At 42.7% G+C, this 26,678-nt stretch overlaps 1 protein-coding gene across 1 annotated transcript in view; it reads right to left on the bottom strand.

Moving 5' to 3' along the window:
* The window catches only part of dntt (deoxynucleotidyltransferase, terminal), a 77,092-nt gene that overhangs the window by 40,218 nt on the left and 10,196 nt on the right, over positions 1–26,678 (bottom strand). Inside the window, exons 4-7 of the mRNA XM_076743614.1 lie at positions 15,803–15,973; positions 12,205–12,276; positions 11,884–12,007; positions 9,082–9,214 (exon numbers count right to left, since the gene is read on the bottom strand). Of these exons, the coding sequence (XP_076599729.1) occupies positions 9,082–9,214; positions 11,884–12,007; positions 12,205–12,276; positions 15,803–15,973 (500 nt within the window). The remainder of the gene's footprint in view (positions 1–9,081; positions 9,215–11,883; positions 12,008–12,204; positions 12,277–15,802; positions 15,974–26,678) is intronic.

The raw sequence follows: 26,678 nt of genomic DNA on the forward strand, positions 1-26,678 counted from the left end.
GATGGTAACGCTCGTGTTTTGCCTCCAGATACAGATGAGCCAGGAAACACAGAGGAAGGAGAGACGAGAGATGAGAGAGAGCTGCTAGAGGAGACTGAAGTCAGAGAGGAAAAAGGCAGGATATATGAGGGAGAGAAGAGCCAGGGGGCGTCAGGTACAGATAGACATGTAGCCAAAGCACTTGACTTAGGGACTCCACAAACAGGGCCAATGCAAGTGAAGAATTACAGTCTCCCACATGGTCAATTTGGCCTACAACAGAGCTGGTTTGAGAGGCTGGAATACTCTGTACAGAAAAATGTAGTATTTTGCTTGATGTGCAGGCTCTATGCAAAACCAGAACAACTGAGAGACCAAAAAGATTCCCTCATCAATATGGTGTAGACTAACTGGAAGGGAGGCCTAGATTCCTTCAGGGAGTATGAGAGTTCCACTATATGTAAGGCCTCAGTGATGTCCTGGAAGAGTCCATGGCAATCTAACAGAGCTACAAGCAGCAAATATCAGTTAAGCTGCTGAACGGAGGGAATTTCTTCAACGTATAGTCGCAGTGATGACCGTACTGGGGAAACAGGGGACTGCTTTTCGGGATCACAATGAGGAAAAAGATCATGATAACCGAGGCACGCAGTGCATGCAGCAACTTTTGATCCATTTGACAAACATTCAGACCTCCATCACATACTAGCTACATCTCACCATCACACCAAAACAAGATGATCCAAAGCTGCTCTGCCAGGGAGGATAATGAAGGGATTCCTTGGAATTTGTAAGTTTAATACATTTGATGCCAACACCATTACTGACACCATAGAGGAGCAGCTTGTCAAACATGGATAGTAACATCTCACATGTGTTGCTCAAACATTTGGTGGCACCTCAGTTATGAATGGGGGGGGGTAAAGCTAGTTTTAGACAAAAACATCCTGAAGCAATGTCCATTGCTCAGCCCATGAACTCAATCTGGTCCTTTGCCACACTTGCAAAACTGTCCCTGAAGCCTGTGACTTTGATCTGCTGCCGAGTGTCTATGCTTTCTTCAACACATCACTAGTCAGTCATGACAAATTGAAAGCTTTGAAGAAACAGCTTGGCACTGGGGAGGGAGAAGTTGTCCAGTTGTCCATGAGTCACAGGGCACGCCAGGTTGACTCTATCAAAGTCATCCTGGAAAACTTCCCTGCTGTGATCTAGACCCTTCAGAACATCTCAACACCCTTGGGACTGCAGGAAAAGCTTTTCTGATTTGCCACCATCTACATGCTAGTGATGTTCCAAAATCTGCTTTCTGTCACACAGGGCCTGAGCGACTATTTGCAAAGAGAAAGTGTTGGCTTGGCCCAAGAAGTAGTAGTAGAAGTTTAAAACTGCAGTGCATGACACACTCAAAGATCATCACACCTCAGAGATGGCTGTGGAGATGGATGACAGGACAAAGGCCACATGTGATGGCCTTGGTATTGGGGAACATTGTACTAGTCTACAGAGGAAGCAGAAAAGTCTGGACGTCTATGTAGTTGACTCATCTCATAACACAAGCTCAGACTTCAGCTCAGGAAGAGATTGTTTTTTCCAGTCCTCATTAGAATGCTCCAAGAGCTTGAGAGCAGGTTCTCAGGGGTCGGAGCACGACTCGTGTCAGGCGTACAGGCATGTCGTCTAGCCTCAGAGCAGTTCCCCTCTGAGAGTTGCTGAAACACCTTGCCAGACATTCCAACATTCACCTACTGCCAGAGAACACAATCCCTAATATCCAAAGCGTCTTTTCCCTTCTAGATAGTAAAATGTTCCCCATCCTCAAGGCCATCTTTCAGGTGGCTTGTGTTAGCAGCTGCAGCTGTGAAAGATCCGTCATTGCCTTGTGCTGACTGCATACTTGGCTTTAGAGCACAATGCACCAGGAATGGCTCAGTCACTTGGCTGTATTGTCCAGTGAGAAGGAGTTACTGGCCGGTCTGGGCCATGGAGAGGTCATTGATAGATTTACTTGACATAAGCCAAGACGCTAGAGTCTGATGCTTCCCCCTTCAAAGTCCTGAGACAGATGAGTGGAAGAGGAAGTGGAGAGACATGACAGTGACAAGGAAGGATAATATATACCTGTACTTGGAGCGAAACCTGAAAATTTTAGAAAGATTTGAGGTCATTTTTTAATTGTGCTCCCCCTTCAAGGCACTGAGACAGACAAGTTGAACAGACAGAAGAGAGATTTGACAGTGACAAGGAAAGATAGCTTATATACTTAGGGCAAAACCTGCAGAGAAAAGGAAACAGGATGAGTGATACTGACAATACACACAAGCTTTCAGATCATTAATCATCCATCAGAGAATAGACATTGGAGAGGAGAGGAGAGGAGAGGAGAGGAGGGGATAGGAGGTAAGGTGAGGTGAGGACAGAAGTAGAGAAATAGACAATTTACTAACACACTGTATGATAAGATTATGCCACAAGAGTAATTTAGTCCTCATGTCTTGGCACAGCAGGATTAATGGTATTTTCTGTTCTTTTCTAAATCAGCCTGCGAGACGAGTCAAGAAGAGAAGACTCAGTCCTCATGTTTTAACTTGTAGGATTAATGATATTTTCTGTTGTTTTCTAAATTTAACTTAAGTAAGCAACATGTGACTGGTACTTTGGGATCAGTTAACAGATAGAATGAAGATTACTATTCAACAAGTTCAGTTAGGGATGGTATCATTAAGGAGAGACAACCGGTGTGTCCCGTCTTTTGAAACATCTCTGTGCTGTGGTCATAGTGTGAGCAAATGGTTTTCATTTTCATTATTTGACATCTCATTTTTCCCCTCCATGTGGCTTCAGTGTTTTCTCACTTCGGCTCATTTTATAAGTAATATTTCCCAATCAATAATAAGATTCTCACTCAAGTATGCAGGCGTTTTGTTGGTGTGTGTTTTTCATGGAGGGGGGTGTCCCTGGACTCCCCTACAAGAATCTGGTCCAGCCCCTTCTGGTTTTAAGTCCTCCAAATGCCCATGGCAACATCTTAAAACTAGACTGGTTCGACTGCTGTGTATATGCTCAAAGCTTGTAGGTCAAAACACTCCAAACACTCTTTCATTCAGGGCATTCACTATTTCACATAACCAATCAGATTTTGCTACAACCTATGTGAGCCAATCATATCGTTGCTGTCAAACTTTACAACCATTTCTTTCCCTGCTGCTGTCAGATGTCATTTCAGTGTCAGATTGATCCACCTCCACCCAATTCACCTCCAGCTTTCATCACATCCAGCATCCATGGGCCCCTCCACTGAGCTCACAACAAGTCCCTCTCCACATCACATCCACCCAGATCTTCAGCCATTGCTCTTCACCTCTTCATTTCCACCACCAGTTTCTAGACTCCATTGGGGGGGTTTCATATACAGTTCATGGCATCAGTACCACCTTAACATCATGATGGCATGTAATTGCCAAAGAGACCTCTCATATTTGTTCAACTTCCTCTTGCGCACTTTGTCAAAATGTGAATTTAATTACTCTTTAAGCCTCTTTTTACTTAAAGCTCTCCTGATGAGGCAGAAACACGTTTACAATTTTACCAATGAATGCTCAGTTGCAAAAATATCCTTACTTAGCCTCCACAAACACATGGTGGCAGGGAGTTTAATGTTACCTGAAACATGACTTCGATAAACACCGTGTGCACATGTGGCATCACCTGTCCTCAGCAGAATATTTATATTTTTCTATTTGTGCTTTGAAGGTGATGAGAGGAGCTGATTTGAGCAGCTATTACTGAAGCCTGCTCCACTTCCACCTACTGATAATGTATTCCTCCTACCAGCAAAATATTCATCCTGCTCCAGCCAGTTCTACAGATTGGTCCATGCTGTGCCAGGGTTGCATACAGTATGCATCTCCAGTCAACACAATTACAAAGCCAGTTGGCTACACCCACATGTGTCTACACTTTGAGCTCTGTGTGAGTTTCTGCATACGGCCAGATTCACATGAATATAGTAAAGCTTGTTGACTTTAGTTTTTTGAGTTTCCTAAGAAACTCTCTCCAAATGATCAAAGAAACGTCTGTATCCACTAGTTACAAGGATTCATTGGCTTTATTTGTAGGTTGGTCTGCTCATTGGCATTCGAGCAAGACAACAAGAAAACGGTGGCCTAAAATAACAGCGACAATTTCAGCTGCACTGGAAAGTGTAAATAATGAGAGTGAATGTGTTTGGACTGACCACCTGTCTAAGGTGTTTCCCTGCCTTTCGCTCAATCCGTGTTGAGGCAGGTTCCAGGATGACTGAAACAGCAGTCAGACAGAATGATGAAAAGAAACAGTGGGCTCCTGTGATCAGAGCAGCCTGCTTAAACAACCTCATATGGCAGGCGTTTCAGCAGTCTTGAAAGTGAGAACAATGCAGACACAAACACGCAGCAAACACCTTCCCCGATTACCGGAGTTGCCCCTCAAATGACTGACGCTTCCCCCTGCCAGCCAGTGATCTGCTCAAGTTGGCTGCCGCCTCAGCTTTGGCCCACGCTGACGCTACCTGCCAGAGGGCCAGGCATCATTTCAAACCGATCATTACCCGACACACGCTCACACACACACACACACACACACACACACACACACACACACACAAACCTTTTGTTAAACAATAAAATCACACAGACGTAAGCGCCTGTGTCACAGCTAACAACAAAGCGAAATGTTGGGGGCAGTACGGCTCGGAAGAAACCTCAGCCGCCAGGAGGCTCCGTGTTTGATCTCTTTTCGCCACTTCTAACACCTGAGTGACGGCAGCGAGAGAGAGGAACATTAAAGCAATGGAGAGAGGCCGTGAATAGCTTGTGGGAAAGCTTCAAAGGTCACCATGGCTAATTCAGGGAGCAAGGAAGTATTAGAAAACAGCTATTAGAGCTCCACAAGGCATGATAATGTTAATGGTTAGCGGTAGTGGCAGAGAGCATGTACCCCTGTGGCATTAACAGAATGAGTACCTGGCTTACAGGTTCACTCTGCTGCTTTAGTCAAAGTCACTTAACTTGCACTGTGACTGTATATAATTCATTCTCGCTCTAAAATAATAAACGATGTGGGAGTACTCACTTTTACACTTGTGTTTATACTACTCAGTGGTATTTATGTAGGCCTTTACGTGAAAAGTTGACACTGCTTTAATGAGTTGTCTGGTAGGACACAGCTATTTGAGACTGCATCACAGATTTCCATCTGCTGAACGAGCAACTTTCCTCCGAACCTTCCAACACCCTTAATTGGCAACGCTGAGATTCCACAACACTTCCAGCTTGTACAGTTGTTAAGTGAATCTCACTGCTAGCCTCTGCTGCGCTGGCAAAACTCACTCGAGTGCACTGCATAAATGTGTGCCATGAATAGCAGAAAACCAGCACGGGGAGAGAGACGGAGAGATCATCAGCATAAATTCAGTTTACCTCCAATCAGGGCTTAAAAACAATCTGATTTGATCGAAGCGTGGTAGTCTTTGTGTCTGTGTGTGTGTGTGTGTGTGTGTGTGTGTGTGTGTGTGTGTGTGTGTGTGTGTCTGTGAGGGGCTAACATGGGAATTGCTGGTTATTTGGACAGAAGACAGCGAGGCATTACGCTTTGCAGCTCCGTCCTGATTGCACCGGTGCATTAGTACGTGTCGGGTCTGTGCATACACCTCCTCAAGTTCAACCCCAGTCAGCAGAAAAGTAGACAACAGCACGTCAGGCATGCACATGCTCCCCAGGAAAGAGGCTCTTTTCTTCTTCTTCTTCTTCTTCTTCTTCTTCTTCTTCTTCTTCTTCTTCTTCTTCTTCTTCTTCTTCGCCTCTAATGGTGCACCTTCAGAACACCCTTTTTTATTTAGCATTAGGGATCCACTCCTGCTCAGCGGGAGACCTAGCTGAGAAGATTCTGCTGAAAATTTTAGCTTTGATGGACTGTTAACACACTGTGCACAGTAACACTGCCAGTGTTTCTTTCAATTTAGTGCAACACACAGCAAAGCAGTTGAATTTAGCCAGGCTACTATTTTATTGCGTGAGGGAAAATGCTGAATTATTAATTCTTTCTGCACAAAGCCTATAAAATATACATGGTTATTTACAAATTTGTGTGGACGACAGGGTGACATGTATGAATAATACAGATGTGGGAAGTGTTGCTGCTGCTGGAAATTTTACAGAATGCATTCATCTGCAGGAAAGAGAGAGTTCGGTTAAAAGTAGCTGGTCAGGGAAAAGAAGAACAGGTCGACGCATAGTGATGCATGATTTCACCTTGTATCTCACTTGCTAAGTTTCATGCTAACACAGAAAAACAAGGTGATAATCACAAGATATTCCTGCAAAGAAGAAAAAGGGCAAAGCATTCGTGAGCTATACCTCATGATCAGACGGCTTGTTTTGCTCTTTTCCCTGTTGATAATAGAGTTGGTTTTAAAACTCATGACACCCTGAACCAAACTGATAAGGATTATTTATCTCTGTTGTTGTTCAAGGGAAACAATGCAGCGGGACTCAGGCGCTGTGTGAGGATTTGAGAGCAGACAGCATTAGCCCCCTCATCAGTGTCACTTTGAGTCATATTCCAGACAATCTGATGTTAAATAAGATCCACAGCGGGGACTTCCTGGCTTCACACTGAAATAAATTCAGCGCTCAGCTGACACCACATGAGCCTTTCACACACAGTGGTGGTAGAAGCTGTATTTTCAAGCCTAAGCTATTTTTAATCCTCAACCCAACAAAACCGCTTTAAGACTTGTCACCCGCCTTCCACAGCTGTCCTTTCAATAAGGCTAATGTCAGTGGCATCAACAAATCCTTGCCATGCTGTTTCCCTCTGAAGTGGATGACAGCTTGAGTTTACTGGTGCACGGCGCTTATTTCCTGAAAATTTTGGGAGCCTAGTTCTTTCTTTGTGTATGTTACCCCAAGATGAAAGATTTGCCAGAGATGAAAGATTTCCCAGAGCTGAGTACACAGTATTTACTTAAAGAGGTATATAGTATATGTGTATTTCCATTTGTGACTGGGGCTATCGGCTGGAAAGCTGATAAGAGACCCTTGCTGGAAATTATAGGTAATTAATTCGAGCTTTGACAGGACTTTATAAGGGTGCATTTTCAAATATGTCACACTGAAGAGAATCAGTGTCTTAGTGAATTAGAGTTAGTGCAGCAGTGGTGCTGATGGCATCTTAGAGAGAATATGAACTATTTGGTGTAATAGGCCTTGCGATGCCTCATGCTGTGTTTTAACCATGTCTGGAGAATCTCCTTTTCAACAGATAAAGGTAAATTACTTACTTGCTGACTGATAATGTACAAGTCATCATTCTTCAATTATAGCTCTGCATGATTCCAATTAGGTCTCACATAATACTCCCCAAGCCTGCACCAAATATGAGATGAAGTAAATGTGTGCTTCATCTCCCTGAGTTTGAAGCCATAAAAGGTCTCTCACAGGCCCCTTTACGCTTTGCAGCCGACTCCTGGCCCATAATTCTTGCACTGTTCCTCCCCTTCATTCTTGATGTTAACTATCCATGATGCTCTAATCACCTTCCTCATCTCCTTTACCACATTTTCCCCTTGAGGAGCAGTTATTTACATAATCAGATATCATTTCAGCTGTCATTTACCCTTTTGAAGATTAGAGATTCTTTCCTTGTGCTGTTTGATATCATCTTAACTTGGGAAAGTACTGGACCTGTAGCGGCGGCAGCAAATTAAATACACACCACGATCCAGACATTAAAGACAGACTAAGTAACTTTTCAAAGGAGAAATAACAAAATCGTCCTTTTTCAAATGAAAAGCTGAATTCATAAGCAGCACAATGCACATTTGCTCAAGTCAAAACAGTAAGAGAGTTTACTGCTACAGCCTAACTTGGTCTGGTGTGACCAAGTATCTAAAAGTGGCTAAACGTTAGCAAATGGTACCAAACTTTAGGTAAATATTGCTGTATAAAGTACATGACTGAGTGACTATAACTGTGTCCTAAACAGTGTTGAAATGTAATGCATTACTTGATAATACGTTACAGGAATGTTTTAGTAGTCAGTAATTAGTAATGTAAGGGACTACGATTTGAAAGTGAGGATGGAGCGTAGTTTTACTACATGGGCTTGCAAATGACTACATTTTGTTTTTATTTACGTTTCACACGGCGTTGCAAGTTTTCTACAAAAGTTTAGTATTTAACTTTTGCTAAATAATTACTAACTGGCACTTCCTGATGAGGCCGTTGTTCAGCAAAAGTCACTTTGTCTCACTTTAAAAATCAGTCTGTGATCATTTGGTCCCAAACTTTGACAAACTGGAATATGTTAGAAGACAACAAATAGAGTAAAGGGAAATTCTCCCTGGCAACATGTAATGTTTGTGCCCAGGCACTATTAAAGACCATCAGCTAAAGCTGTGGCAGCTCTGTCACCCCTGTTGAGAGGCAAGCGCCTGTCCTTACTGCCAGACTGCTTTTGAATTATTTACTGCACACACCACTGGTTATGGCTGGATTTTTACAACACCGCAGAGCGGAGTGCTGCACGCTTACCCGGGCACAAAGCACCGCACATAAAAAAAAGCAGCACAAAGAGGTGCCAATGGATGGAGGCGCTGGCTGTGAGCAAATAGTTGCACTCAGTAGGTAGCTTTACAAAAAGCACTCACCATGCACTCTGAGACTGACAATGTAAAGCCTTTCAACATCCTAATGTAAATGCAATACTATGCACTCAAGATTCAGTGTTTTATGATCAAGAACAAAGAGATGGTGAGCTGCTGTCATGAGCAGTGTTGTCAAATCAACATATTAATTCATATCTACTGCAGGATGTATTTAAGCACCAGGAGCTCTAATGCTTCCACTCACACACACTGTGACTTGTGCGTGACAGCAGTCAGTAATAAGGATGAGGATTGAAGCAGACCTCTAGAGACTCTTCTAATATCCCTGCATCCCCCTGTGCGTCACTAAAATGAGTTAAACAATAGTTGGATAGAAAAGAAAAAATGCAGGATAGAAATGGCTGTTCTATTTCCACCTCCATATCAACACTGAAAGGAGGAGACAAGGCTTGTACCTGCGAAAGCCACCTGTCAGTGCAAGTACGGCGTCCGGTGTGATCGCACGGACAGCTTCGTCAATAATGTTCCTCAGGGCTCGGGCCTCCGCTTTACTGACAGCCCTGGAGATGTCTCCATAATGCAGAAAACCTACAGGGAAAAGACCACGTGGTTATTAGTCTGGGAGCCTGCCATCAATCATAGCCATTTGCTCTGGGGAGGCGGAGAGTCAGGGTGAATTAAAAGTAAGGTAAAATGTGATGTGTTCTGCAGGCTGATACAAGGCGACTAGCGGTGCACGCCTGCTGCAGACACAAGGGGATTACAGCCACTGTGGATACTGAGCTAAATTATGATTGATGGATTGATGGGTATCTTGTAGATTTCATGCATCTCACTTTGTATTTTCCCATTTTTCTGTGGGACATAAAAAGCATTAATTCAGACGGAGATACACCTCCAAGTAATCGCAAACTCTTATATGATATCTCTGTCTGCACGGCAATAGAATAAATGGCATAAGTCGTGTATTCTCTCTTTCAACATTTACAGAACACAGTGGAGAGATCAGGGTTCAAACACATTTTCCACGTCAAAAGCTTGCATTACTTCTCTGCATGAAGCAGAGACTGCAGTGTTCCAAATGATGGATTAGGACCAGTTTGATGAAGATGTCTGTCAGCATAATACATTATCAGATGCAGTTTCAAATTGGATGGGAACCTGCGAGCAGTGTAATACAGTGTTTTGAATTACCATCTCATGCAGTGCTACAGTACACTCACCCAGCAACATCCTCAGCAGCAGAAGAAGCAGAGAAATGATGCCGGCAAATGAAAAGCTTCATATCACTTTTTCCCTTTGAGACATTTAACCACGTACATTAAAAGCTCTGTGGGATTTCTACCACTGACAACAATTGAGGCTGATGTTATCTACCAGTTGAATGCCCCTATATTGCTGTATTCCTGTGCACTCAGCTATTTCTTTCAGATTTGAGCATTGCATAACCTCAGAGAATAATCACTGGAGATATGCTCTAAGCTAGAACTTCTTCTACTGCACTTTCTTCAGTTTGAAGTGTGAAAAGCACAAATTTCAATCTCACGGTGGCACTAGAGGAAAATTCAGGGTATCATTGAAGTCATTAGAAGACAGCATGTGGGCACAGTGAACGTCTGTCGAAATATTTTGTGACAATCCTTGTAGTAGATTGTTGTAGCTGATATGATTCACTGTAGGAATACAAACTTTGACCTAATGGTGGTGCTACATGAAAAGTCAGGGGATCATCAAGGTCAATAGACTTCATAAAATGTTAAGGCAATCCATTCGTTAATTGTTGTGATATTTCCGTCCAGACCAAAGTGGTGAACCAGCTGACATCACCGTCCCCAGAGCCATTCCGCCAACACGGCTAAAAATATAGACGGTGCTTCTTACATCCCTCTAGCTCATTTTTTTACGTTTGCTCATCCAGCTTCGGAAATTATATCATAAAATCTCGGAAGTGACTCAAAAAATGACCTTTCTGCTTACACCATCCTCAAACAAACCACGTAATACTGCCACACACTTCTCTTAACTCTTTCATGGTCACAACATGATGAACCCCTCTGACGTAGGTTGCCAAAGGCCCATATCCTGACACCACCCTCGGATCGTACAGAACAGAACAGAGCTGACAGACTGGCTCTGCGTTGTTCTTTCCATGCTCATGTATGTGATATGCACCAAAGACTGTCTTGGCTAACTCTTGGGGCTGAATTGAACTTAAGTCTTCTGTTATTCATGCAGGCTGTCATGTGGAATGGTACACCACAGCAGCTGGCATACAGTGGTTTTGGTCATGGGTATATGACACGTCCATTGAGTGCTGTCATCCAAGTCCACCAGCAAACTGCACTGAGAACTGTTCCTTATAGAAAATTCTTCTGCCAGGAATATGTTCCCAGCCAACATCAGTCAGATTAGAAACTGCTCCTCGTTTGAAAAGAGACTGAAGCAGAATTGTTGATTCTCACCTACTTTTTTTGTGTGTGTGTGTGTGTGTGTGTTTTGGTGCCTGGGATGTGTTTCCACCGTAGGCAGCTCCTGATCTTTGTATTTGGCTTGCATCATACTTTTTTGTTGACACTATGTGACTTTGATTATTGTCTTCTTGTCGTTATTGTTTTTTGTGGAAGCCAGGTGGATTAGCAACCACTTTGTGGAAGCTAGTGGGGATGTGAATAAAGAGTGGCTGCAGATTCTTTAATTAATTTACTACTGCTCTGGAAACAGTCCAAAACCTCCCTCCAAAATCCATCTGTAATTAAATTAAACAACAATATTACAAAAGCAATGAAGGACAATTCCCCACGGAAATGCAGCGTAAACCAAAATCTTCCTTTACAAATACCAATAATGTGAGATAAATCAGAACTGTGCTTCTGTAAGTCAGCGAACTCTCATTGTCTGTGCTTTGATGGCCCTCTCTGTCCCGCTGATTGATGAGGGCTCATGGGAATTCCACAGCAAGCGTTCTGTTTCACAGTCACTATTCATTGATTTTTATTAAAAATACCCCTGCTGACTTCTCCATTGTGTTTTCACTGTAAACTCCCTGCTGCTCTCACTTTAGGGAAAACACATTACAGCCTCACATAAGGAGCCTCCTATGGGACTAAAATAGACAAAAAATCCCAAATGACACACGGGCCCCCTGGAGAAATGTAACACTTCACTCTTTGAATCTTTCTTGGATGCAAACTCGAGTTGAAATTTCCAGTCTATAATTTGTGGAGTGGCAGATTGGAGATTGTGAGATGTTGATGTACCACTTTGTTGCATCCGGTTTAGCTGAATGCTGCGGTCTGCCAGAACGTCGCTGAATGAGCGCAGCCCTCCGCGGTACCACTTCTCAGCCGTCTTAGGTCCAACCCCAAACACACTTGTGAACAGCTGGCAGGAAACGAGGTGAGAACATAATCAAGAAGACATGCTCTGAAATGATGGGCCTCTTCTCAGAAGGGGTTAGCATTCAAAGTTTTGAAGAGCTCTGTGCCCTTAAGAGATCGCAAATGCAAATCACTTTCAGGGCAATTTCAAAGCAGCAAAACGGAGAAAGCAAACGAGCGAGTTGTTTTTCATCTACTGACCTTTAGTGTTTGATACCTTTCATCAGACAGTATTTTCTCGACATCAAACGCATGGCCAGATTGAAGGATCTCCTGGAAAACATAAAAGTAGATGATATTATTAAGAAAAGCACCGTTGGTGTCAGCATCGCCATGTTTTCCCCTGGTTTCTGTTCCATCAGCAATTAACAAATGGCCCCAAATTGCTGCTCATTTGAAAACAGTTTCCACTTAAATCAGGTGCTCCTCATGTCCTCATTTCCATTTCTTTTCAAGAAATAACGACTTTGTTGTTGTGAAACCTGGGATTAATACAGTTTTTATGGCATTCATAAAAAGCCTGAGGTAATGTTTTCTCCAGCTTCTACTGTTTGCTCTGAAACAACTTTGTTCCATGTTTAATTGTCTGCCGCTCTCAGCAGAGCACCACTAATTTGCTGGTCACATAAGCTGCTTTAACTGTCTTCATTATGCGGAGGCATAAAGTCAGGCAGCAGTTATCTGGTTAATATCGGCAATCTTCTGTGGGGAAATTGTAAAAGTTTTTAGTGTTGAGAATGAGCCTGTATATTTGTGTTTTACAGTACGTATGTGTGCATTTTAAGCTTGCGCATGCAGGGATGACATCTAGTGTCACTGAAACAATGAACCTAAGCTCCAGACTGTGAGTACAGTGCAGTTTAAAGCAGCCGTCACTGCTCAGCGATGCATCCACCCGTCCACCTCTGCTTTTCAACCCTCAAGCTAAGGCCAACCTCAAACGCAAGGATAATGCTTCAACACACTCCCCGCTCTGGGGAAGACACACATCTTCACATGCACATGCACACACATGCAGAAAACACACAGTGACTATTCCTCGCCAACTCTGCCTCAGTGCTCCTGGATTTTCATGTCAGTAGGTTTATATCTCTTCTTCACTTTGGATGTTCAGTCAGCAGCGAGCGGTTCAGTCGCTGCTGACAGAGTGTCACTCCGATGTTCACAGGCACATCAAGCATTTTGTTTTTACTCTGTTTGGTTTCACTTTGTTTTTCGTGTCATGTCATTTTCTTGTTTTGAGCTGCGATCTGTTTTTAAAGAGACAACCTTGTGGGTAAAAAAAAACCTCACCGCTGGGTGTACGTCTGAATCATGTAAGAACAACAACAGAGAGAGGTCATTCACTGGCAGTCTAATTTGGTCTCCTGGGACATTTATGTTATTTTGTTTAATGAATCTGCCTCAGCGCTGACAGATTTGACAGTTTTTGAAACTTGCTCAGAGACCCGCCGTGTGTATGTTAGGTTCAATGTGTTAGAGAGTTGGACTGCAGAGCTCACCTTGTTCTCCTACAGGGACTCGCCGTTCTCCCCGAGCAAACATTTCTCGACATTTTCCCTGACAACTTGCCATGATTTCTGCCCTGAGCGCGACTGTAGGTGAGGGGATGATTGCCGAGTGACCCAATAAGACAATTTTTTCCCAGACGAGATTTGTGTGATGTCTGTCAGTGTGTGTGCTCATGTGTGAGACCAGTTTTGTTACCATGTCTGTCTAGGACTTGAAATTTCAAAGCTGTTTTTGATATCGTGTTGAAAGATTGAACTTGAATTTTTTGTTTCAATTTTCAATAACTTACAGCAAATGTGTTGTGCAAGATGAAATTCCACTTTGGTGTCACCTCCAGAAAGAATATTTGGGCAGATTGGTTTTGCTAGAAGAAGGCAGATGCAACAATATTCTTCTTGACACCTAAAACTAAAACAATCTGCGAGCAATTTGATGGGATAGTCCACCAAAAAGCGTACACGTGCTCCATGATGTCAAGAAACCTGTGTATCATCAGCAGCTTATTTTCTTTGATTGCTCATAATATCAAAAGGTTAAATGCTCACGATATGTCAGACGACTGCTGTTATAAATCTGGTGGGTGATGATGGTGCTGGTCAGTCTGTTCCAAACACCCACAGTAATGTCCCCAATCATTCCTCCGTACACAGTAGTGTTGAGAGAAAAGGCTTGTGTTTTGTATTTTTTGTATGTTTTCCATGAAAAAGCTAAATCATACTTTCTGACTTCCCTATGCTGACTGTGGCACTCAGCCCTGATCCCACAGGGTCTGAATAAGGACATAAATCTTTTAAAACAAGTCAAAAATACATTTCTTTCTTACAATAATTCCCCAGACAGCTGGGCACTGTAGTTTTTAACAAACCATCTTCAAACAGGAGTAAATAGTGCATTTGCTGGGGATTATTTTCAGCAGCAAATTAATACACATTTGCATTAGTGAGTATTTACAGCAGCAGGGCAGTGTATGTGGGATTGACTCAAAATAAACTACCGTGCCCATGGTCATGGTAATGAAGGGACATGTCGCCCAGTGTAACAGTTCGGCTCACTGATGTGTTTTCCAAAGTTTATGAACAACAATGGAGCTCTGTGGCACAGAGGAAAAAAATATATCAGGCTTTAGAATCAATGAATTGCAAGTTTTGGTCTTTTCATGGGATTTGTTGACATAAAAAAAGTACTGAATATCACCAGACTTACTGTTTAATAATTTACTGATGAAGTGATGATTGTTCCAAGCCCTGAGACAGAGACCAGCCAACGGAACATTTGCTACCAGGCCACCAAGAAACTGCATAACACTGAATAATAATTATCTGTCTTTATATCATCTCCCTGCCTAATCTGTCAGCCAGCCTGCAAGAGCGTTGGCAATATAAAAACAATTCACCGTGCAAAAAAGGTTTGAAATTGCAGGTGTACAACATAATGAACATGAATTTAAGAGTGGGAAAGTGGAATATGTTTCTATGGACATTTTGATATGTTTTGACACATTTTACTGCGACTCTTGTACTTGTTGTGCATCGCTGCTATCCTTTGTCAAAGAGCAAGAAACTGAAAACCAACACGTCAAAAGACAAAACGCCAAATGATGCATCGTATCTGGAGCTGACATAAACTAATTTGGAACAACCACCAACACCTGTCTGCAAAACTTGATGCAAACATGCATACAAATGGAGCATGCTGTCCCATAAAGTACCACTACAAAGTGGCCAGTATTACCATTTTATGCTAGAGTTAGCTTGTTGTGTTGCACTTATTAATAAAGGTCAGTAATGGCCATGCTTTACGTCTACTTTAAACAACCATCCTGTTAGTTTTGAGTGTTTAAGTTCATTCATCACATCACATGTACTTGGTATTACAGCTGACCATTTTCCAATGCCAGTGTTTTTGACTTTCTCCTGTCAAGGCAGCCACTGATTTTTTGATCATTATGAAAACAGTATGAAAATCAAGTTCCAGAGACCTGAAAGTTTTGTGGTGAGAGAGGTAATCCATCACAGTAAACATTGCATTATTTATTATTTGCACACACAGACTGATTGGAAAACTCTCGCAGTTTGAAACTTTGACAGTCGACTCCTGAAAACTTTGCGTTCACAAGCTATGTCGTCAGAAAATCAAATCCAGAAGATGAAAATTGAGCAAAACGTTTGCTGTCCTGTCCCTTTTAGTGTGGCTGCCCAAATTAAATACTGATGTTTCATGACAGCATTCTCAACACATAATACAGATGTCTGACTGTCAGCTGAGTAGACTCTGCATGCAGCCTTACTTCCATGATTGCCTTGGTGTGTTCTCCCAGGCAGGGCAGGTTGTGAGTGGAGGCCATGCACCTCACCGCCCAGGGCAGACTCTTCAGGACAGATGCAGCTCTCCTGAAGGCCAGACACGGACCCTCGATCTCGTTGAATTCATAGCTCTCCGCCAGCACTTCGAAAGCGTCCTAGAGGGAGAGGCAGGCAAGAAAAGTGAAAGGAGGAAGAAGAAGAATGGAGGAGCAAAGATAAGATGGAAGAAATCCAAACTTCTATGGGTATAATATTGTATATCAAATGGGCTGACTGCATAAATCACCATTTCTTTAAAGGGTTAAAGGGAAAAGTCAGGAAAGAAAGTGAGACCAGGCAAAGATGTGTCAGGTGTTCATTCACATGTGAGATGCGTTGACCCATACACGAAACCAGAACTCCCTCCAGTTCCTTCCTGCTTCCTTTACCACTCCTCTCCGTCTCTGTCCCTGTCCTTGTCACTGTAGAGCAGGACGTGCTGCATGTTGCTTTTCTTCTGGCTGACCGCACAGAGACATTAGAGACTGGTGAACACCAGACAGGAACCTGTCATTTTCCACTTGTTCACAACAGGCTCCCCTGGGCAGCAGCCATGGCTTTCTCTCCACAAAGGCAACAGCTTCAAACACTCAGCTAGGCTGCAGTCAGGATCATCATCAGTCAGGAATCAGTGAAATGACTTTACCACTTTCACACCAAAATTAGCTCTTAGCTGCCTGTTTTTATTGTGGTGTGTCATGTTCGACAGAACGCGCAGAAAAGCAGGGAACAGGGGAATGAAGTGCAGAGGCCAGTGACAATATTACGGTGTTTATTCTTTTATATCTTTTATGAGATGCCGATGATGAGATGGAATCAGAATGTTGTACAAGTTGACAATTGGGTCTGATATCAGGCATGTAGGCACGTCTTCATCACGCCAGAAAAGGGATGAAATTTTGCATGTTCACCCAGGAGTCATGTTTCCATCACTGCTGATCAGAGCTAGAGCCAGTAAACATGCCTGAATACTGCAGAGTCATTTGACCTGGGAATAAATGCACATTGTACCTTTTTCCCTCTGAAGAGCACACGACAAGCACACAACTCTGACAGCTTCTAAGTTCGTTTAAAGCAGCTATAACTACATAGGGGTGAGAGGCTATATGCTAGTAGCGATGGACCAACAGATGTCCCTACAGTCCCCCACAGCTCCATGGAGCATTTTACTGTCGTTCAGCTCATTGTTTTGGTATTACGTAACTTGGCCGTGACTGTGCAGTTTTCATTTCACTCTCACAGGTCTCATCAGCACTGTTTCCAGGTACAGCTGCCTTTAGCTGTAAAAACCCACTGTGCACTACCTGCCCAACACCAAATAGCTGACAAACAAAGTCAGCAACTAGCAAGTGAACAATAGCAGCTAAAGAAGCAGAGACAAACAGAGCCAACAGGGGAGTTAATATTGGACTAACGTTTGCTGGCCAGAAACATGACTGCTCACAGGCCTTCTCACAGAGAACAGTGGCTCTGTTGTGTCTCCCAGTAAGCCAAGACACAGTGACAGTGTGGCAGTGAGCAAGCATGCACCAAACCACTGAGACATCATTAACTGCGTTATTTACCCCTGTGATTCTCTTCAAGTCAAAATGTTAAATGCTGTGAGAGGCCCACCGTGCTCTGTGCCTGCTGGATGTGCAACCAGGCAACTCGTTGATAAAAAGTTTCTGTATCAACTTATTAAGGTGGTATTTCAATGTTGTATAGCTTGTTTCTACTGTTCCAAAGTGGCCAAAAGTTAATGCCTCCTTTACAATTTTACTATTGCTGCTCTGAGGGGATATTTTAAGTCCTTTAAATGTAACCACAATTTCTCAATGCTTTCACTAATTATGATATAAAATGATGGCAATTTATATGAAATAAGCCATAACCACAAGTTACCAGCCTACATGGTATGGAACACCAGAAAAAGCTGAATAACTTTTTTCAGGGTTGTCCAAACCTGATAAATACGGGATTGAACATTTGTATGAAGAGAGGTTAAAAAAGACAACCATGCTAGTGGCTTTGTGAGGCTGCGCTTAGTCACAGCAGTGCAGTAAATGCGAAGGTGCAACATGCCCACAACTGCATTGCTAACATGTTATTTAACAGGTTTTCCGTGTTCCATTGCACCAATGTTCACCACTTAACCATAGCTAAAAGATGTTTTGAAACAAATTCAAAATTTTAGGTAGAAAATAGTCTGACCTGTATGTTAAGATGTGTGTTCGACCAAAGATTACAGGGAAAAGTGCTTTGTAAATGGCCACATGGTGGCGCTATCCTCACCAAACTGTGGACCCTAATCAGTTGTTTCTTGGTCCAAAGCCTTAGTGTCCACTTCATTATGTTAATGTCTCCTGTAACTCTGCCATTTTCTAGATATCCTACTAACTAATGTATGAACCAACTGCTTTTATTAGATGAACATAAAAAGGATTGTTATTGCACTTCAAGAGAATGAAGTGAGAAAAAGCACTTCAGTAAACAACTTCACTGTCACACTTTCTAATACTGGCATGCAGCTGAACATTTGGCACCGTGTTCATCTGGATCGCTTCATGGATTGTGCTGCTGTTGAAGTGATGAGCTACTGTTGCAGAACCGACTGGAGGAAAACATGTCACCACAGGAGAGCTGGATCATCAGCATAGCCATTCATTAGCTAAACAGGTAATATTTTCATGTGGGCTATGACAAAACATTTCAAATAGGATTCCTGTCTGAGTGTGTCTGAGATGGAGCAGGTTGGTGCAGTGAGGAATAAAGAGCTGCAGGTGGGTTTTGTGCAGAATAATATGAGAACTCCCATCCCACAGCACGTTCCTGAAACATTGAGCAAGTTTTTATTGAAGCAAGTGGAGCAAATTCTCTGAAATAAAGAGCCAGGTGTAAGATTCTTCCCCGTCTCCCTATTAAGCCATCAGCTTAAAAACTAAAAAAGGCACTAACAATAAATGTTCAGAAAAACAATATTAAAAAACAAACAATATGTATCTTAATTATTGGAAAAGCGACTTCATACAATTATCACATTTCACTCATTTATAGAAGCACATAACACCACAGGCTGATGCTAATGCATGAAAATCCTCAGAGCATTCTTCTTGCCAAACCCCCTACGCATTTTGTGTTATGTGCTTATTTAAATGAGGGAAATGAGATAATTGCATTGTCTTTTTTTTTAAATTGTTGATGTGCTGTCGCACTATGTAGTTCTAATTTGGCGTGTTATTGCACTGTACACCTCCTCAAAAATAATTTTCCAACCCACAGATTTTAGTATCAGTTCCAAAGAAGATGCTGCTATCTTGTCATTTGTCTTGTACCATTGCAGACCAAATCCTTCATCTTTTGTTTTACCCTCTTTATTCAAATTCATATCATGTCTGTTTAGTCTATTTCTGTATAACAACAACAATGACAAACAATGGCTAAAACCATGTGCAAAGCTGCTTCATACATAAATAAAATGATGGTTTTTGTGCAACATCATAATGCGTGTCTAAATACTCAAAGCGCGCCTGTTCTCACCACAGAGTCAAACAAAAGGAGCCAAATGAAGTGACAACCATCAAGACAGATGGTCAGTTCAGTTTGAACAATCGTGCTATTGCCATTTTTGAAAATCCAACTTGGTCATAGTAAGAGAGCTTTCTCAGCTCTGCACGCCTGGTTCATCACTGCCATGAAGAGGATATGATTGTCAGCTGCAGACATAACAGAAATTGATGTATTCAACCCATCCTTAAAGTCCAGCGGTGGTGTGGGGGATGGGGTTTCAGAGCGGTTAACCATCCAAGAAGAGCATCTGTTGGAGCATATCTTAGTTTATATCTCAGTGAGGCTTTAAGAAAACAGGCAGCTGAGTGTGTAATGTCTTCTCTAAAACCTGAGATAGCACAAAGAGGTCAGAAATTAGCCTGTAATACCTCATGACATTTGGGTCAGCATTTCATATTATGCTACCTCTTGCGTGCTCCTACTCTGCCCTTTATGTAATGCATGAATCAGTTATGTTGAAGAAGACAATAATGGAAATGCATATCGGTGAAATGTCATGGAGCTGATGAAAATAGTCTGCCTGCACACAATACCTGAAGGACAGATACACAAAGCTTCTACAGGGACTCAAGCTGAAGATTTCTAAATCCAGAACCTGGACTTGACGCAGCCCAGTGTGACCAAAGCTCAGGACCGTGTTCCTGCTTCCCTCTCCTCTCCTCTAGCCAAGCCGCGATCTGAGGTCACTGCACCACCCGCAGTCCTGTGCAGACACGCAGCCTCAGGTCAGTGAGCAGCAGACTTTAGTTCAGCTCACCCAGGAGACGCACTGACCCGTTTACTACAGCACATGGAAAGGGAGCAAGTCTTTATATCCCAGCAAACACACACACACACACACACAGATACACAAATACACACACACACGCAGCTGGGCTCTCTTCGCAGCATGCGACAAAGAGGAGAAGCACACTTGTAATTGGATAGGTGATAGGGCACGCTTGTGTTGTGCAAGTGTTAAGTGTGTAGAGTGTGTGACAAGTAGTTTGTCTGGATGTGTTCTGGCTATGCTGGTTGAGGGAGCCTCACTAATGATAAGCACAAGGTAAAGGTCCATAATACGACATGTAGTACTTTAAGAAGTCAGAAGAAGAAGTCAGGTGTAGCTACCACTCAGTATTTTAGCTAAGTTTCACTGTTTTCGAAGGGATGGAGGAGACATGTTCTGTTTCTGGTTGGAAAGCTGCAAAAGCAGAAATGCTGAGCTTCCAGAGACAACACAGGTTTGCAGCAGACATTTTCCAGAGCGCTATTCTGAAAATGTTACACAAAACAGCTGAATTTTGTCGCAAAACTTACATTGAAGCCTGACGCTGTTTCATCCATTTGTCCTGGGGACACAGCAAGTAGGTGCCAAATGGCCCTTTAAGGGTGGACGGCAGGTAGTGGTGGATCACACACATGACCCTCACACATAAGACCAGGTTTCAAATCCCATTCCAATGCTGATTGTTTGAAGGAAGAAGTTATTTTAAGCAAGACTGTGAGTTTGTTCCCAAGCTTAACCGAGTAGTTTTGTTGCCTAAACCTAACAAAACTGGGGCTGAAACTCAGAATTACACCTATATTACCACTTGCTATCGTGTCGTGTAGGCAAACAGTAGCTTGGTGAGCAGATATGCTCCAAGCTATCGCCAACAAACAAACTACTCAAGCTGAGAAGTCCAGTCACCCACTTGCTACAGCGTGAGACGAGTTGAATGAAGAACAAGTGCGAGCTCTGTGTGATGTTGTTCTCTTAGCATTTCCTAAAGCTAAACAGGCACTTCTTGTGTCTCGCTATCTCGAGGATATTGCTTTATTGAAGCAGCTCAGAGTGAATGTCAGGTGTGCATATTATTCACATGAAGAGGGAACACAGATAATGCAGAGGATTGCACAAACTGTCAGTAGGGAGTTAAGAGCAAAGCTGCGGTCTGGGGGCTGTTCTTTGGTGGATTGGAGGACGTTACAAACACCACCTTACAACTTGACTGAGACTCTACCGTGAGAGAATGGATGCTCTTAAAGCAGGCAGGAAAACATTTGGCAACATCTCCTGTGTATGACTTAGTCCAAGGAGTAAACTATCCAGATTGTTACTCCAGCATCAACACGGCAGTTAAACTGTCTCTTACACTGTCCTTGAGCAGAGCAGCAGAAGAGAAGGGACTCTCACATCTCAACATAAAAAAAACAAGTAGCCTACAAATTTTGTCTGTCACATGCTTGTCTCTCAGCCCTGATGCAGTCACCTCTCAACGGACGGAGCTGCTCGTAGTGGTAAACCCAGAGAAATATCACTCAACACAGTTCTATGTAGAGTTTTGGCGTCTTTGCTAATTGCCTCACAAGGACTGTTGCATGCAGCCAGCAGCTTTTTTCAGAACAAAAAGCTTGAACAGTCCCACTGTACACTTCCTGTCCGGCAAGTGACCATAGTGGAGCATTTAGCAGCTTAAACGTTAGTTAAGCCTTAGGAGTTGATGGAGACCAAAACAGAACAAGGAGAGTGAACCCTGGACTTACTTATTTGTCGGGGGCCTGGAAACATGACTCTAAATAAATGCTAATGTTGCTCTGTGCCTGTTGGATGTGTAAACAGCTAACTGTCAGCCATGTCAGTATTGTGCTTACAGTTTCTTGTGCTGTCCCCAACTTGCAAATAACTATTATTGCAGGTTTAACTCCTGCTAGCAAAAGGATGATGCATGTCTTTGAATTCGATTATATTTTCTTGATATGAGTGGAGTGACGTCATTGCTCATTGTTGTCAAATCACACTCAAGCAGAGCACCCAATTAAAATTATCTCACCTGCAGGAAAACTGGATTTTAAGACCCGACACACAGACACACACTCTCTGCAGCTGTCTGTCAACTGTCATGTTGTCTTTGCGGCTGCATGGAGCCAGCGCGGCAGGCTCAAAAGCCCACCCTGTTCCGTATATGCGCTCATCTAATTAATGAGGGGTTCGAGCTGGTGGGGGGACTTAGTGCGCAGGGACGTTGATATAGCACGCCGATTTACCCCCCACCACCGGATATCACGGACATGCCTGCGAGTCGTGTTTGCACAGCAGCCCGCCTCTCTGCATGCACAAAAAGAAACCATGAAAGGAGGTCAGAGAACCCACTGAGAAGAGTTTTAACACCATTAACAGCAAGGAGATGGATTTTATCTGTCCCATATCTAATGAATAAGTCGTAGACATAATTCTGGACTGATTTTTTTCCTTCATGTAATTTTAAGGTTGACCTCAAATGAGGAAAAGGAGTTTAACTTTTGTTTCTACAAATGCCTTCAAAGGAGAGTTGATGTTAGGAAATTTGAAATCTAACAAGATAACGTCATTGGAAGAAATAAAAACCTTAATCCAAACAAGTACTGAACAAGCACTGTTTGACCCATTCCTAATCCATACAGCTTTTTGTTTGTTAGCTCTTTAAGTGTGAATGTTACTCCAGTGAAGGATGGAGGGAATCAATCTGATGCCTTCAAGGTTCAGTGCTCCCATACCCCCTCCACCCATCTCCTCATCCGTGGTGTTGCTCCTATCAATACATTGGAGGCCCCGTGCTGAAGGGAAGCAAATTCAGGATTTTCAGCCCTCCCTCTCAGCACCTTTTTCTCTCACTCACTCTTCCTTTCCCTCCCCTCATTAGACTGACAAACTGTGTGCGCGTATATGTATATGTTGGTTTGTGTGTGCATATATGTGTGTGTCCGCGTGTTGCCATCAAAGAAAAGGCATCCGATGCTGCACGTCAGTCAGCCAAGACACAAATCAATTTTTGTGTCGGCGTACGTCAGGCTTATGGTGAAATTATGACAGCAGAAGACTCGTGGCTAAGCAGATAAAAAGAGAGAGGGTGTAGGCTTGACTGGTGTGTGTGCAAGCACAAAGACAGTGTGGATTTCCCAGTCGCAGCAAGAGCAAGACAGCAAGAGACAACAAGAGTGAAAGAGAGCACGGTAAGAATGGGTAAATGGGGAGGGGGGCATAACAAAAGGCCAGGGAGAAGTGCTACAGGAGTGAAAGAGTGTGAGGCAGAGATGGTGAGGAAGCAGGGATGAATAAATCAATAGTGCATGGCTGTGGAATGAAGGGCCGCTTGCTGCCAGCGAGTGATTGACACCTCACTGGGGTGCTGTTGCTGAGATGATGCTCATCCTCTCTTCCTGATCCTGACACTGCTCTGCACCACCTACTTCCTCCTCCTTCACCAGCACACCCTGCTGGCCCCGGATGCTCCTCTCTTCCCCCCTTTCCTGAAAACATCACAGGTTGTTTCCTCCAACACTTCCTCTGTCTGTTTAATGTACGCATACACTTCACTCAAAGCTGTGCTCAAAACTACAGCAGCGCGCATACAACCGCATCCACATGAATGCACATCATTTTAAAGGCTCTGAGTGTTTGCATCGTTATCAAACACATTGGTTTAGTTGGTCAAACACAAACAGGAGACCAACAGTGGCTGGGTGCAGCAACAGTAAGTTAATTGGTGAGCATTAGAATTACTGCAGAGACAAAATCTCCCAACACCACTTCCTGCTGTTTCACTAGCTTTTGGAACTCAAGTATCTCGCTGAGGGTTTCTTTGACCGTCCCTTCCAAACAAGTGGAACATGTTCCTGGGGTTTACAATCCATATTCTGCAAATAAATTAGTATCTACTACAGCACTTGTTATTAGAAGTTGAAACTTTCGAATAGATTCATTATATCTACCAATGCTCTCTTCTCTCTCAGCCATCGCTGTTCTTCTATTATTACAGCCATGTCTGAAGAAGCCATGACACTCAACTATAAATGTATTATAATGTATAATGGATGTAAACCCATTCACTTAAGTGGAAATTGGTCACCGAGCACAGCTGAAAAGTTTCCCTATCTCCCAGGTTTGTTTCCAATTCGTGAAGCCTCTAACACGTACGCATTAGTGTTTCTCCGTCTGGCTCCACCTGCATACTCCCACTTGGCCTGTCTTCTTTATAGTGGGACGACATGACGCGCTTTACTCACTCACTTTACTGGGAAAGTTATACAAACATAACATTTTTAGGAATTCATAACACAAAGAGTAATAATTGACTTGTCTGTGGTTGTCTTGCCGACTCGCCTCATTCTGTGGAGCTTGTGATGTTTTAACCTGCGGTGGTCTAAGGCTTCTGGGAAATGGTGTCTGTTACAGGCAGCTATAAACCATCTCTGAATGAACCGCCTATTGTTTTGGTTGTGTTCCTTTTGGCTTTCTGAAACCACATAACAGAGTGGCTGCTTTTCAGTGTTATGCAAGGATGTTAGCCAACGTTGTTTTAGTTAGATAGATAGATAGATAGATAGATAGATAGATAGATAGATAGATAGATAGATAGATAGATAGATAGATACTTTATTCATCCCCAAGGGAAATTCACATCTGTTTTGTTAGCATTGCTAGCATGAGCTGAGAAATTCCATTTTTTTTCCAGGAAAAAGATAATTATCCCTCTTACAAATGATTGTCCTGGACAGTTTAAGGTCCCCTGTTAAAGACATTATGCAGATTTGTATTCATTCTGCCTATTCAGCCACCTCAAACCATGCCTGTTTGGATCAGGCTGACTGCCTGCTCTCCACTATTGCTGCTTGCAATAATAATTAATATCATGAGTTTCGTGCAAATAAGACATGAAGATAAACTCACATGGTTGTGGTTGCTGGGTGACATCAGCACTGACAAGCCATGACACACAACAGTGCATGCACCAAAAAGATATTGCTTGGCCATATACTGACTGTACTATTGTATGTTTGAGACAGATGAGCAGCCTGAAAGGAGTCAGAGAATAATGTAGCTGCATGGCAGCTTAACAACAACTGAATATCAGTTTGTCCATAGGAGTGAGGCCGTTTAACAATGTGGTTTTGTTGTGAGTCTTTGCTACAAAAAAAAAACATCCTCTTTGTTCTCAAAGTCATTGCATTTTTATAGTGTATATTGTGTCTCGGTGTTTATCACCACTGCCTTTAGACATGTTTTCTCCTCTGACATCGCTCATCACTGCAGTGTACAATACAGTGCATACGCTGTATTCACATTGAACTGTGTATTCTGTATATAATGTCTTCTCACTAGCATTACTCACTGTTACACCCGCTCTGTGTATGTACATTTATATCCACAACTGCCAACTGTAACTGCTCCAAATGCTGTATTTATCTTAGTGTATTCATATACACCCCTCACTGTTATTTATATGTCCCTATTCGAATGTTCATTACTCTGCACTTTGCTGCGTTTCGCACTTCTAGACGCTAAACTGCATTTCGTTGTCTTAGTCCATGTTTTATGCGCAATGACTTTAAAATTGAATCTAATGTGCAATGCTGTCAGCTGCTATGTGATTTGCTAGGGAGTGAGACTGAACTTTTTACGCAGATGTTATTGACAATGTTAATGAAGGAGCAGCAGTAATCCATATTTGGCCTCTTTCCAACACTGTGATTTGAAAGCAAGGACACCAAACAACTAATGCCAGTATAATTGCAGCGTATCTACAGCGTTAAATCTGAATGATAAAAATACTCCCCATTCTCAGTAACTGAGAACAAGCAAATCTGTAAAAATCAAAGAGTTTTTCTTCCAAAGAATAACTTTTTTGTCTGTATCAATCAAGATTTGTCACTCAAATGGAGGACATCATTATCAGCATACCCACAAAAACAAACAGAAAGCTAGAGACAGAGATCATGCGTGCGTACTATTTTAAAATATCTCAGTTGCCCCAGAAGCTTGACATGTATTCACAGGGATAACGTCATTGCTGTGCCTCGCCATCAAGCAGACAGCAGGCAGATCAAGGATAGCTTTACCATTGTGGATCAATAACTTGTCCCTCATTAACACTGCATTGCACAGTCTTGCGTATAGTAGATCATATCCTGTGTCTAGTGGTTTGCTGTTGTGCATTTCTAAACAGACTTGGCTTACAGTCAAAGAGCAAGACAACACTTTTTTTTTTTTTTTATTTCTATGTGACTGAAATATTTCAAGTAACTGCATTTTAGCTGCCTCTGTGGAGGGTTTTACCTGTGGCTTTCTGAAGAAGATCTAGAACAACCTTTCTCTCTAATCAGAAAGTCTTCTTTGATGTGCCTTTATGTGGGGATAATGAGTTAATCATGGGGATAGGGAAACTGAGTGGGATTGCTAATTATAGAGTTAATGCTGTGGAAAGAAACAGGGGATAAGGAATTGAACGGCAGCCCTCCCCAGGTGAGAGTGTGGGTGTGCACATCTGTACG

Source organism: Chaetodon auriga, chromosome 11, assembly GCF_051107435.1.
Source record: "Chaetodon auriga isolate fChaAug3 chromosome 11, fChaAug3.hap1, whole genome shotgun sequence".
NCBI classification, from domain to species: domain Eukaryota; kingdom Metazoa; phylum Chordata; class Actinopteri; order Chaetodontiformes; family Chaetodontidae; genus Chaetodon; species Chaetodon auriga.